Raw genomic sequence first — 14,776 nt, 5'->3', positions numbered from 1 at the left:
AACCCTCAACCTCCGAACTGTGAGGTGAATGTGCTAAGCAGACACGAATGGTGACTTTTTTCTTTTTTTTTTTTTTGACCAAAGGGGAAAATAACGTAACATGAATAAATATAAATTTTAATGTAATGGGAGATGATGTAAACCCCAGTCATAATGCTGTCTTGAGGTTTCATGGCCATAGCTAAACACCACACTCTATTTCGCCCTAATTGCCCGAAGACAAAATCATTAACCAATTCCATCACAGTTAATTGATCAATTAGTCCAGAGATCCAGACTAACTATGTTTACAACGACAACAGTGGCCCCTCATTTAAAATTTATTGGCCTTATCTCAAATTTTAGGAGCAGTCTGGATGGAGCCCTGGATGACAATCTCAATGTGGAGCTCGCGTTTGTGGCGGTCCGGGATTTTCTAATTCTGTCATGTTACTCGCCGAGAGAACAGAGCAGTCGTTTGACCTTAGCTGCACGCTAATGACACGCATCAAAGCCCAGTACGACTGTGCCAGATTTACCCGCCCCGTAACACCTGCACTTGAATCTCTTCAAATGAATCCTCACAGCAATAGGAGGGCATGCTTTTTGTAGGGTAGCTCAAAGAAAGAAAAAAAGCGTGAGACTGTTTGTTGTTCATCCCATCCCCAGCAGTGCATGTGTGTTTAATCTCTTCTCTCCCCCAAAAAAAAAAAAAGTTTGCCAAGAGCCTAATTGCTGTGGTTTCCTGTTGCCGGTTAAATTCCCAGAGCTGGCTAGCACTGTTACCGGGAGTTTCTAGCCACGCAGACAATTTCTGGATTTGTCAGACAGACCGAAGCTGCTATTGACACTGCGTGTGTGTGTGTGTGTGTGTGTGTGTGTGTGTGTGTGTGTGTGTGTGTGTGTGTGTGTGTGTGTGTGTGTGTGATAGTTTTTGTTAGCACCAGAGTATGGCCAAGACAGTCCAACAGAGACACCACCACCTCTCATCCCATCTGGAACATGTTAATTCAGCAATAACCCTCTTCTCTCTCCCTCTCTCTCTCTCTCTCTCTCTCTGACGCCTCTCGTCTTGGCTTTTCTTTTTCCTCTCCCTCCTGCCCTCTTGTTCACTCCCTCGCTCTCTCTCTCTCTCTTTCTTTCCCTGTCTCTCTGGTTCACGGCTGCAGGTCCAGTCAGGAAGCCCAAGTATGTGGAGAGCCCTCGCGTACCTTCCGATGCCATTGTTTCAGCGCTAAGGAAAGCGGGCGACAACAAGGAGTCAACCCGCAATGGTGAGTTTTGCTTGTCTTTCATCTATCTTTTGGTTTCCATTCTACTTGAGGAATTAGACAAATTCAACAGTGCGCTTACTCGGATCCTCATCGTATCATGACATATGCCCCCAAAGTGAAACTATGTGCTTTTTTTTTTTTTTAAAGCTTTATTGCCGCTGGGTCATGAGTCTCCATGAATGCAAGGTCTGTATCAGTTCCTACATGAGTGGTCCGTGTCTGAGCCCAGTCCCATCATGCAACCCCTTAAACAAACACAAGGGCGCCGTGTTTATTTGAAAGCGCCTGTTTGTATTACAGAGGAGTCAATTTTCCAGTGTGCGGCGGGGATGCGTTGTCTCACTCGAGCACTGCGTTCTCTCATTAATGGCACGACTTGGGTAACTCATTTTGTTTCCACATTTTTGTGTGAGGTAAGCCTTTAGGGTTACGGCGGATGCGCCAACGGTGAGCACAGTGTGGGACCGTGATGCCGGTGCGCCTCTAGGCAACTGCAAAACAAATAAAGTTGTCCCTCGTTTCTAGTGGTGGTGACGTCAGTTCATGAAAAAGTGACTATATTTATTTTTATGATTTTTTTTATATACATACTGTACATGTATTGAAGCTTTATTATGCATGACACCAATACAATATATGCGTGTTATTTTGTCCACTTTGGGTTGCCAAGTTCTATAGTGTAGTCCTGTGTATGTGACTTTGAATGTGTGTGGCTTTAAAAGGAAGGGCCTGGCCTGGTGAGTGACGTGGGTGCCTGTGACGTGCAGTTGTATAGGTTCTGCTTTGCGATATTTTATTTAATTTTTTCAGTGTGGAATGATCCCAAACTGAACATTTAAAGCAAAAATCCCTCCACATAATGAAATATCCACGTGGCGGAACAGAAACGACAGCATTCGCTCAGTAGCGACGTGGGAAGGGCTGTCGACTTTTTGCGCTGGTTGCACTCGTGCGTCCAACTTCTTCTCTTTGTGGCACCCACTTTCAACATGACAGTTTCACTCCTTTTTTCAACCAAATTTTGCTGCCCGTCTTTTCGTCCTCCTCTACGTGCGTTTGAAGCCATGCTTTGTTGTGATTTTCGCCAAAGGAGGCTCACATGTCCCACTCCGGGTTGTTGCGACGATGCAGGCAGTGTTATCAGAAAGCACAAGGCAGCATAGAAAGTGGTTGCGCATGACGCGTACTCACAGAAAGTAGTGACTGTTACATGGCAAAGCACAAGGGGGGGGGGGTGTCTTGACATTCAGCTCAGTTCGCAGCATTGTTTAGGCTCGGAGTGGGCTTTCAGCAGATAGCGCAGGCTGGATTAATGTTACCTCCTGACAGCTGCGTGGTGTTTTGCTGGCACCCTTCAGGGAGATAACTTTTGCGCGGCTCCAGATTTTCATGTCATGGAAATATGGAGACATTTAATTGGAGTTTGGTAAGTCGTTGCACAAAGTTTTGTCCCTTTTTTATTATTCTCTTGGAGGTTTTAGCTTCACTTTGTATGGTTGTGTGAAGTTTGCACGCAGTGTATGTTTGAGATTTTCAAGCATCGATGTGGCGGGAATTCCATTGCTAATTGTTCAACCCTCGGGGCGTTGCAATTTTGAGGTTCCGCTTTACTGACTGACTGCAAGTTACAGAACTGAAGAAAGGTCAGCTCGCTACCTGCGTCCTATTAAAGGAGCCACCTGCAGTTGTTAAATAAGCGCCACCCCCCCCCCCCCCTCTCCCCCCTCACAAAAGTGGTTTACTGCTGGGAAATTACAGCAACAAGGTAACTCATGCTACTCTCTATGCAAAATGTGGAACTATATAAAAGCTAATGATGTCGACCTGCAAGAGCACAGCTGTAATATGACAATCTGCGCACAGCGATAGGAGCGCGCGATCCCTTTTTTTTAATTTGTGGACAAAAATTGTGCATATTGACTTGTATTTGTCGATGTTTTTGACCACATCTAGTATTTTAAGTCAACTCATAACAGCTCATAGTTATGTGAGGTTCACTCACATTTTCTCGAAATATATATTTCCGCACCGGTCTGCAGATTGTCCTGAAGTGTCGTAATATCGTCCCACTAAAGCCTTCAGTCAAGGTGACCTCAAATGAATGACGATGATGTCGTCTATTTGTTGGGTTGTCCGACTCGTGTCAAGAAGAAATTACGAAAAGATCCAATGAGGACCTCCTGTCAGGTCCAATTGTGTATCTCTCTTTATTCCCGATGACACTCACGTACAGCTTGCGTGTTGAGTTTGAATGCATTTGTTTTGTTGCGCTTCATCCCGGTCAAGTTTCCAGGGCCGAGAAAAGAAACGCGTGGAGTTATGTCTCGCCGCCGTTTCTTTGAGAGGGGATCGGGTTTCCAGAGGATGCGTGTCGATGTGCTTTTTAATTTTAGGCATGCGCCTTCCAAGTGCATTTGCGTTCGTGCGAACGTACGTCCGCGCGTTTGGCCACACAGGTGGATTTGTAAGTGGCGGTTAAGTGAGCTCGTACGGTTTCAGCTGTGCTCCTGCAGCGCTGTGTCCATCAATCAACTCTTGAGCGTAAGGTCCCGTCAATCAAGACGCTCTCCAAAAGACCCCTATGTATACAAGTACTCAAATGTGAGTACTTGTATACATAGCTATGAGCTCTTCCACTGTTGATTTTATCCGCTGCCGCATCTCTGTCCGCGTCAATACAAACAGAGCATTATCATAAATTTTTTATTTTTTTTAAAAAAAATTTTTGAAACACGTCTTTGTGTTCGATCCCATGACGCCGGGCCGCATGATGTGGAGTTCGTTATGGCAACTGTTGCTAAGCTTTTTAGTCTAACCCGCTTCTTAGAGAATGGCGAATGCTGGGAGTCAATGCGGCCATCGACAGCACATTCTCGCGGTTCCGATTTGGCCACCGAATATCATGCCGGGTTCTGGCAACGTGCACGCGCTTATTTGACATTTCTTCACAGTGATGGATTTTCTTTGTCTATTTGGGAATGAACCTGTGCGGCAGCTGTGGAAAGCATTTCTAAAAGACGGCACAGTTGTCAAGTCATCATTCATTGTTGCTTCTTCGAACTAATAATCAGCCTTGATGCCACATCTAGCATTCTGGAATGAATTATGTGTATTTGTAGCTGCGTAGATGAATGGGCTGTAATTTCTTTTTGGGCTTTTTTTGGGTAGTGATAATTCACTGTCTTGCCGTGGCCTTTTAGGTTAGTTGTTGATATTAATTCATGTCTGATAGCTTGGCTGCGTGTTTTCTCACTCGGTGAACGTTCATTAATCTTTGCTGTTCATTTTCGGGGACTCGGGAATTCAGCCGATTTTTTTTTTTTGGGGGGGGCGGGGTGGGCGATTTTTGCCTTTTTAAAAAAAATCCATATTTGATGTACACATGAGCAGATGACTAAATAAGATAAAGACAATTCAGAAACAAATCGACCCATTTCTTGTCTCCGTTATAATCAAGGCAAACAAATACTTAAGGACAAAGTATAGTAAAACCGTCTTGTGTTCTACCTGTAATTTTTTTTTTTTTTTTAAGTTAATCAGACGATTATTTGCCAAATATCGGAATTGACATCAGCCTCAAAAATTCCATACTAGTTGGGCCACAGTCCTCCCTGGCTGGAGCATCAGGTCTCAACATCTACTTCTGGTGTCACTGGCCACCATTTTTGCAGGCTAGTCTCGCCCAGTCTAGGCTCGTCAGACATTTTTTTTTTCCCTAACGTGCGAGTTTTGCAATAATGGTTTCAGGGGGCTCATCACCTGGTACCTTTAAAACTGAAACGAGGAGGCAGGATGCATGTTCTCATCGAGGCTTCATTAAAGCGGCCCCACTCTTGCGCTTGTGAAGCTCCGGCTGCTAATGAGCGCCGGCTGGATTGCGTTCTCAGCAGGGAGAAGGCCCGAGACAGCTCTTAGGAGCTTGTGTATTCCCCGCTTGCCTCCCTTCTTATCCTCCATCCTTCTTCATTCTTCCGTCATTGCACCGCAAGACGGCTATTTCACACCTGCTCGTAAACCATGCTTGTTTTTTTTTCTCTCTCTCTCTCTACCACCTTCCTTATATTTACTAGAAAACTGAAGCCATTCCTTGTTTGGGTTGTTCCTCCTCCCCCTTAAGGAATGCCAGCATCTATACGGCTGAATTAGATTATAGATATGTCGTTCGACCAGTCCAGACAATCATCTTCCGGGCTGTATTCTATTGCGCAAGCGCCATAAATGTGAGAGATGGCCTCCATATCCACTAAATTCACGTTTGATTCAACTTTTATTGCCAAATCTCTACCTTTCATTGTGGCAAGGCAGAACAGGAGAGCTGGAAATGTGCTGAATGCGCCCAAACGTGGCCATGCGGGCACTCGCACGGAGGTCAGTTAATAACCGGGACTCATCAAGACGAGAGGAGTTAATTAGAGCCTTTCGAGGCAATCGTACAAGGGCTGATGTTTCATTAAACTTGGGGAACGGTTGAGCGCGAATCCATTTTCTGGAAGGTAGCGCCATCCCAGCCCAAGTGTGCTCCTTTATGGGTTTGCGCATAAAGCTCGTGCCGTCATTCTGCTGAACAGAATCCATCAGGAGACGCGAAGACTTCCTCTGCGCTCGTTGAGGAGCGCAGCATCGCTTTCATGACTGCCGCTGATGGTCGCTTTTATTGCACCCGTACATTCATCGGATAGATTTGCAAGGCCTCGGCCCTCGACACTTTTGTTTCTAGAGCAACGGTAGCGCGAACGGTTATGCTCCAGCGGTTGGCCCTACAGCGCACTGGTGTCAAACTCGAGGCCTGATCATATTATTCCACAGGAACAGTACTCGTACTTAAATGCAATTTAATTTTTGCTTACTTATCCGCCCGGAGCCGAGACCATTCACATGTTTCAAAATGCGTAGTTTTTGCTCTCACTTTTAGTCTTTCAAGTTTCAAGAACCATCTACTTTAACAAGCTGACGAGTTATTGAACATCAACAGTTTGGCAATTCAAGAAAAGCTCTTCTATCCAAGGGCGTTTTCGTGACGGCGTCGCAAGTGTAAATCTCAGGCTGAATGGCTTTTTAATTGATGGAATTTTCTTTGACTACTCTGCCACTGGACAGGCTCGCATTTAATCAGATTCACTGCCAGCGGCATCTTCAAGAGGAAGAAGGCGGCGAAAGGAGGGTTGAAGAAGGGAGGAACAAATGAAGGGGAGAAAGATGGGAGAGTTGATGATGGAGAGCAGCGTAATAAGCTTGTGTACTTTGGGCGTCTGCCTTCGTCTCTCCCCTCCCGTCTGTTCTTCTGTCTGATTTGTCTTTCATATTCCGTATTTGAGCGGCAGATACTGTGCCGCGGACGTACATGATGACTTATTTGCATTGGCGTCCTGCCTGAATCTTACAAGCGACAGTAAGGAATATATACTCCCCCCCCCCCCCCCCCCCCCCCCCCCCCCCCCGTAGATGACTGCATTCGTCATGAAAGTTAAAGAGACGGGTTTTGTTTTTCGCATATCAGTATTAGACCGGCTCACTCTGCCTCACAGTTCTGGGGTGGGACTTGTGGAGGTCGGAGGCAAACCCGATTTTGGAAATGCATTTGGTGGACCATCATGGTGGTTTTGAAACTCTTATGATTGGGTCAAATAGTTTGAAGTAGCAAGGGGGAGGTGGGGGGGGGGGGACGAAAACACGCGCGCAGAATCAATTTGCTGCAAATTGACGTCACACTCATTGAGATTCAGAGGTTCAACGTGCGAGCGCGGGAAACACGCAGAAAGCCTTGGAAAGTTAACCCAGTTAACCGTCACACGCGCAGACTTGGGTGCTCGCACTCCCTCTCGGCGGTGTGCGCAGCAGCTGGATGGTGCAGAGCACAGCATTTGGCACCGGCACTCGGGGAAGCGTGGCAGGTAGAGTGCCCCGGTGGGAGTGGTACTAACATTGAGTCCCTCTCTCTCTCTCTCTCTCTCTTTCTCTCTCTCTCGTCCTCTAGAGCGGCAAGTGGAGAAACAGCCAAGTTCCTCCTCCTCCTCCCCCGCCACCCAGGAACTGATGACAAGGCTGGGCTTCTTACTGGGAGAAGGCATCCCCGGTTCGGCGCGCATACCTATGGATGACAAGAATGAAAAGAAGGTATTCCATCCGTCTCCCAACTCCTCCCCGCTAGTTCGAGCCGCGGCGGCGTCCATCGCTGCAGCGCAGGGGGATAGATAGACTGACGGACGGAGAGCGAGTGAGAAAGAAGGTGACAGAAGAGCCGAGAGGACTTGTGACAGTGGTTTCAGAGGATTTTTGTCATTTTCTCGCCGCTTCATTCCTTTTAAACCTCGCTGTATGTTATCTTTGGATGGGAATGTAAGTGCCTCCTCTTGACTTTTCTCCGCTCTGGCAAACAAATGTTTGAGCTCGCTGCATTGAGCTTTATTTCGGTACCAGCTTTTTAGTGTTCCGTGTGTGTCAGTAACTTGAGTGCTGTCCCGGGGGCTCTTGAGTATGCAACAACAGTGTCTGAGCCCGCGTCCAGAAATAGAGTTTACGCTGGTGGTCATGAGCTTCAGTTTGTTTGGCTCTGCTAATAAAGAATCGCGTGAGAAGCAAAGGCCAGCACGATATTCCCTCTTTGGTGTCTTCATCGACAGTACAGATGTAATGTTTGAAGCAGGAAAGTCGTGTATCGACTTTACGCATGTTGACACTAGATCCGGGTGGCCCAGGGTATGTTTTTGGGCAAAAACCGTGGGTTCTCAGATTCTCCGCGGTGAACTATAAAAACCCGACGAGAGCATTGTGTCAGAAACTTTTGAACGGGTCAAGCGAAGAGCCGACTTGATTTCATTTGTTACGGCCTCCCAAAAAGGTTTCTGTCATAATGTACTTCCGTTTTTGGGAAGACGACGTTTTTGGAGTCGTGACATCAATGAATTGAATAGAAAGAATCCATATATACATGGAGACAGTCACTCCTCAGTAAGCTGCATGAATATCAGTCATTCTTCACGGAGGATAAAGAATACATGCCTGTGATTGTCGTGATATTATTTGTGTACTAATTTCTGTTGCTTACAGCAGTATAATGTGACACAAGGGCTATGGCGTTTTGCATTGTTTGAGGTTGAGTGCCATCCACCCTTTAAAATGCTATTTGTTGGAACTTGTTTGATCGGTCAACAGGTCACAACAGGTTTGAAAAATCAAAGTTTAAATGTTTGATGTACAGCAGTAGCTGTGGAAATATAATACAGTAGTTATTGTTTGTGACATGTCATTTGAAGGTGTAGTCTTGTATCGACTACACGCTTTTTTAAAATCCACAAAATAATGAATTACTTTTCAAACCCCATAATGCAACATCGGCATCAATAAAACTAAATATACGTTGTCTTTTGAATGAATACCTCGGCCTACTGCGCTACTGTATTTTAATCTCGGTCACGATGGTGGTATTTGGAGAGCTTTGGATTTTTTTTTCAGACGGCGCTTCGTCCGAGAGGTGTGAGAACCGTCGAGCTAAGATACGGAAGCTACCCAGAAATTCTTTCTGCTAAGGTTGAGCGATCCATGTCGTGGAGTGCCATTTTCGACTGGACCAGCCCCGTTGAAAATGGACGGATGGCTGCGGAATGTCGCGCAGTTCAAAAATGTGTTTGTGGCGAGGAGGACGCTCTTCCCAAGCGTGCAGTGTTTTGTGTCGATTGAGAATACTTGTCAAAGGCAACGGGCTGGACTGGATAACCCGCACAGATTCGGATTGTTATGCTTGTCATGCAGCTGCTGTATGGCTGTCACACACACGCACAGCGGTCCGGGCAACGTGCCATTTGGACTACAAAGCAGATATTTTTCAAAACACACCAAGTTCTCTCCGGCCGCATTTTGCTTCACCCAAGTGCGGTGCCAAGTGTGTCATCCTTTTGTCGAGCGTTTGCGTGCTCTCGCATGATCTCAATCGGTAATGAACTTCATTATTCACCGTTATTATCATTCGCCACTCATCATGTCTTCAATTTAGCTTTCAAATTGAGTTTTGACTGACAGCGCTTATTAGCGGAGGTTTTAGCAGCTGTGGAATGATTCACCAAAACGGTGATTGGTTTTTATATTTTTGTATCCCACCAGAGGAACTTGCCGGGTAGCGAAGGGAGGGGGGGCGGATTGCATTTGTATCTGCTCAAGCGATGTTCTGTCATGTCCAAACCTTTACTTGGATCGCGTTCGACGTTTTGTGTGGCGGTAAAACATACCTCCATATGGGCCCAAAAAGGTTCACTCTTTCTTCCGCGTCGATGAAAATGTGAAGGATTTTTTTTTCGACGTTGTTTGTCATACAAACATTGACTGCGATTACGACTTCACTGCGTTATTACACACCTAAAAGCTTCCTTGTGCGCTTTTATCAGAAAAAAGCACCGAGCAATTTTTCTCTCGAACAGCTGTATTGCTTTTAACAGGACTTTTTCATGTCTCATCCCTCCATATGCAAGTGCTGGCTCTGTTCATTTTCTTCTGCACCAAATTATGTGCTGCCTCATGCTGCATATGCTCAGTCACCACAAGTATTAGTTATGGGTTAGCTGTGTCTCAAAGCTGCATGCTAAGGTTTTTTTTTTTAAGTTCGTTTTTCCCCTCTCACATCTCCACCTCCTTGCCTTGAGTCAGAAAACACATTTGGGTGATGACTGTTAACACTCGGTGCCACCTTGATCCACATCTAATTCACAGTGAGCCGTCTTCGCTGATACAATACCCGCTAAGTGAATTTGCTGAAGGCGTGCTCCCGGTTCAAACCCTCAACTTTTTTCTCCTCCGCAGTGTCCTGTGCCAAACCAGGGTATCAGCCCCTGCTCCACACTGACCAGCAGCACCGCGTCACCTTGCACCGACAGCCCGTGTTCCACACTCAACAGCACGGCCGGCCGGCCCCCGCTCAGCCGCGCCAGCCCGTGCGGGACCATCACCAGCCCGAGCTCCACGCTGGAGAGTAAGGACAGCGGAATCATAGGTACGAGAAGCTCCTTTTGATTCATCTTGGGGCTGTACGGTATTTGACTCTGAGAGACAGAAAATGCACGAAACTCTGTCAGAAGACAGACTTGGGGAGGGAGGGGGGGGGGGGCGGGACATTTGAGCGGTAAACAATGAGAAAAATGTCTTGCCGGCCGAAATAATCATGTCAGTCAGTTGGTTGCCCTTTCACTCTTTTTTTTGCAGCGCATTGCTATCCGCAGAAATGCTAATTGTGTTTATCAGTCTGCTTTCTGTTTCCTCTCTTGATGTTTCATCGATTTTGAAACTCCGTGTCGAATATTAAGGCGGAGAAATCACTTGCAAACTTTAGGACCGCGTGACTGGGATGCCCGCTGCCCACCTCACTAAGCTCGGCGCACAAAGCGGATGATGGTCCGGCAGAGCAAACAAATAGAGAGCCCAAAGCTGTACGACATAACACAACAGTTTGGCTTTTCAATACTGCAGCGTCTTACAGTCTTCAAAGAGCACAATTAGCATGAGTCTGTCATCCTGTCTCTCCCTGAGCAATTCATAGCAAGGCTGATAAATAATTTATGGGGGCTGCCATATAATGCACACCAGTCGTGGCAACTGGCCAGGAGGAGGGAGACATGCTGTCGGCTAACATTGATAGTTTGTGTGCATGGAACATCTTTGGTTTTCGTGAAATCATCTGGGCGGATTTTTATGACATTTCCGAACAACGTAACGAGAGCGGAAGAAATGTTACCGGTTTGATGTTGTATACTTTGGAATGTGGAATCAAAGCACAAGAGCGGGCGTCAACTGGAGCTGATGAGCCGGCGGGGAGTGGAGTGATATGGCGGCGGCTTTCCAGACCCAGCAATGCAGCCGCCGCCCACATAGGAAAATGACCATTTGTTCAAAATCCCAAATTTGTTTTGGAAATGAAATTTTTGACCGTGTTAACATAAAATCACCACATTACACGTGTCCACAAATTCTTCTCTCCGTCTACCTGATGCTAGCCACCATCACCAGTTCCTCGGAGAATGACGACCGCAGCGGCTCCAGCCTGGAGTGGAGCAAGGACGGCAGCCTGAGAGGCAGCGCTCGCCATGGCTTGGCGCAGACGATGCGGGCTGACACCTGCTCTCCTGTGGAGGAGGAAGACTCCGGCGGCGCTTCGGCCTCGCCGGCCGATAACGCGGCCAGGACGGAGCAGCAGCACGGCGGCCTGTCGGCGGCGGCCGCAGTCGGACCTGCGCAACCTTTGTGCCACGCTTCTGAGGGACCAAATCAATACACTCAACAAACATCCTCTCTTCTGATGATGCCCAGGCCCAACTCTGTAGCAGGTAAATCTTTCGCGGCTGCGTTTCCTCCAGTTGGCCCCAGTGCCGCCCCGCACGTTGCAGCACAACGCCGAAGGTGCGCGATTCGAAATCCAGACCAATCCATATCGATCGATGAGGTGGCTTACTGCGTAATAGACATGCCCAAAATTGAACCATACTGCTTAGTTAAAACAATCCGGACTACATGAGACCCAGTAGCCTCATAACCTCGCTCATGTTGGCACCAAAGCCGCATTTGTCTCACGGGTGCGTTCAAGTGTAGCTGCGATATGACAAGCGGCTGGAACGGAAGTATGTTGGATCTTCTTAGGTCAGCAAACGCGACGGGACAGAAAAAGCAGACGCGCAGATGTTAAGTCCATGAGGAGGCTCCGGTATCGGCCGGTGGCGCGGTATCAGGAATATACATCTGTTGTGTGAATTGCGAGCCGCCGTGTGACTGAGCTGTTCTGCATTCCTGCCTCGGAACATCCGTTTTATGGCCGAGTGCTCCGCATCGACACGGCTGTGACAGTTGATATTCCTTGCTAGCCCAGTTGCCCCTCGCCCTCACCTTTCTTCAGACACCAGTAGCGTTGGGCGACGTTTCAATTTGGGCGATTTTCGGTTCCGATTATTTGTATTTATTTTTTTAATGAGCTTGAATTATCCACGAGAGCTGTATTTGATAGAACCTCAGGGGAATACACCACCACAGTTTATAGCGTGCTATTTAAAGCCTATTAACTCATTCACTCCCAAAGACGTTTTTAAACGTCTTTTCAGACTTGGTCCAGAATTGGCTGGTACTGAATGAGTTAACGGGCTAACCAAGCGTGCAAATCAAAAGAAGTACTCGTCCAACGCAGTCCAAAGGAGCAGCTGGTCCAGTTGAACTCAACAACAGGTTTTGCGAAGACAAAGGATCCCATTTGCCTTTTCAGGCAGCACGTGTGAACATTCTGGACAGATAGTGTCTCCTGCAGTCGAGAACGTACGCTCACTTGGTGTGGATGATGCGTGAACACATAAATAAGACAAAGCCGGATCTGACCGTAAAGGGGTATGTTGTTCGTTGATTCCGCCACCACGCAGCCGGGTCCTCGGACATAATGGCGCTGCTTCAGCCATCGCACGTGAGAGCAACACAGCAGACATCATTGATTTGTGTAATTATATTAGATTTCTCAATTGCATACCGGTATGGTCGTAATTTATTGGCCAATTAATCCACGGTCGGGGGTGCGTACTTGGAGGATTAGGCTTCGCACCACGGCCCCGCAAACATAAAACATGTTGTCACCATTACATTAGCTCAGGATCTGGTATTAGATAAGCTCTCTCATTATTGCGTTAGTGACCTCATTGCTAATGATTCCACACAAGGAAAAGTATATCTAAACGAGTCTAAAAAGGCACGCAGTATGTATATGCGGTGTACGCTATCGGCTGAATATTAGCCCGGCATTTGCTTTAGTGCTTTACCCACTGTTGTTGGCTCAATGTGAGGATAAAACATTTTATTGGTTGACTTTCCAGATTGGGACTGCGGTGCAGTGGGTGTCATGAAGGTACCGTGGGATTGAAAGGGGGGGGGGGGGGGGACTCGGAGCCGGTGTCGGAGGCAGCACGGGAAGCTTGACGCAGAGAGTCAAAGACGGAACACTACTCTGGGATGGAGGTGTTTCATCCTATTTGACGTACAACCTCCTTTGCACGATATTAATCTTTTCGCATCTGTTGCACGGAGAAGATTGGTCTTTTTTATTTCTTTTTTTAAATGAAGTGGAGCCACACTTTTGACCTGCGTCGAACGTCCGTCACGGTCAATAATCGTCAGCATATATCAAGAGTCCTGGCTTCTTCGCTGCCGTCTGGCACAGTGCGTCGTTGCCAGCGCAGCGCGCGCACACTACGGGTCCTTTGCATGTTTTGAGCGGCGCGCCCCACACGGCGAACTCGGAATGGAAATATAGCACCGACATTAGAAAATCTGAACGATTCCAGGAGAGCCGAAGCGCTTGTCCGGGAGTTCCACTAGTGGTCTCTCCTGCCGCTTGTCTCCATTTCTTGTTGTTAACTGTGTTTGACCTTGGGGATTGATGTGCTTTTCCAGCGCATTTTTAAAAAGCCCCAACTCGCGTATGAATGTCTGGAGCCTGTAGAGATCAAGTCATCACAGGCGGTCGTGGCTTAGCTTAGCCTCAAAAGAATGGGGAGTGCAGCATTGGGCACCCTCTGAGAAGTTATTATTCTGTGTTGAAGATGGCATAATTGTTTGATTCTGAAAGTAAGTGACATTTTCTGGGACCCCTGTTCCAGAAAATATCACACTGGCCATCTTAATCCACACGAGGAACTGCCTGCAAATGCTAATAAGATAGCAAACCGCCTGAGGCACCATTGAAAAGTTAAGACAACAAAAAAATAAAAATAACACTGCTGCAGAGCTTTTATTCTGCAAACCATTTGGGCACACTTTTTTTTTTCCCCTCCAGTACAATTTGATCCCCGTACCATTCCAAGCTGGGCCCATGTTGCAATTATAAGGTTGTCCTTGACCTACTTTTTTTTTTGTGGTCTCCAGAGTCCTGAACCTTTTTGCATGTCTTCTTGACATTAATAAGAATGCCGCGGACACATACAAGCTCGTAAAGTGAGCAGGCCAGGAACACGTGTGTGGGCGGGGGGGTGGGGGGGTCGTCTCTTTTTGTGTGTGTGCGTGTGCGTTGAAAGTTTATGAGCTGATGTCATAGTTATGCAGCATTGCCCTCTGGGGTACCTTCACAATTCACACCTCAAATTTTACGCCGTGCGACAAAGCCCTTTGGGAGGAAATCAAGGACATGGGAAGACGGCTTCATTTCTACACCGTGACTAGGGGTCGCATTAAGTTCCCGTTGGGAAAAAATTTGTAATTATTGTCGAAGATGTTCTTAACGTAAACATGCACGGAATCTCAGCGGACTGGTTCGGCAAAGTTGAAGCTGTTTGGGGGGGGGGGGGGGGGGGGGGGGGGGGTTTCCTAGTTTTTGGTGTGTTCAAATTTCTTTGTGTTTGTGTTTAAAAAAGTCTGTTTAAGTGTGGTGTAAGTGTCCGGGAGAGGAAAAACACGTTTCATCTCTGGTAACCTTCTGTGGAAATAAATACTTGAGTTCAGCTATAAAATGCCTACTGAGCTCACGACATCATGGATGATGAGCCCAAGTTTAACTTTGGAAGCCGACCGTTTCCATA

General features: G+C 47.0%; 1 protein-coding gene across 2 annotated transcripts in view; it reads left to right on the top strand.

Moving 5' to 3' along the window:
• The window catches only part of tanc1b (tetratricopeptide repeat, ankyrin repeat and coiled-coil containing 1b), a 73,862-nt gene that overhangs the window by 30,436 nt on the left and 28,650 nt on the right, over positions 1-14,776 (top strand). For both annotated transcript variants that reach the window (XM_086123433.1, XM_086123432.1), the window contains exons 4-7: positions 1,149-1,253; positions 7,228-7,367; positions 10,044-10,233; positions 11,231-11,560. In XM_086123433.1, the coding sequence (XP_085979559.1) occupies positions 1,149-1,253; positions 7,228-7,367; positions 10,044-10,233; positions 11,231-11,560 (765 nt within the window). The remainder of the gene's footprint in view (positions 1-1,148; positions 1,254-7,227; positions 7,368-10,043; positions 10,234-11,230; positions 11,561-14,776) is intronic.

The sequence above is a fragment of the Hippocampus guttulatus genome, chromosome 11, assembly GCF_054856545.1.
Source record: "Hippocampus guttulatus isolate MCC_2025c chromosome 11, RoL_Hgut_1.0, whole genome shotgun sequence".
Lineage (NCBI taxonomy): Eukaryota > Metazoa > Chordata > Actinopteri > Syngnathiformes > Syngnathidae > Hippocampus > Hippocampus guttulatus.
Note: the sequence above shows the minus strand (reverse complement) of the source record. Positions and strands in the feature narration are given on the sequence as shown.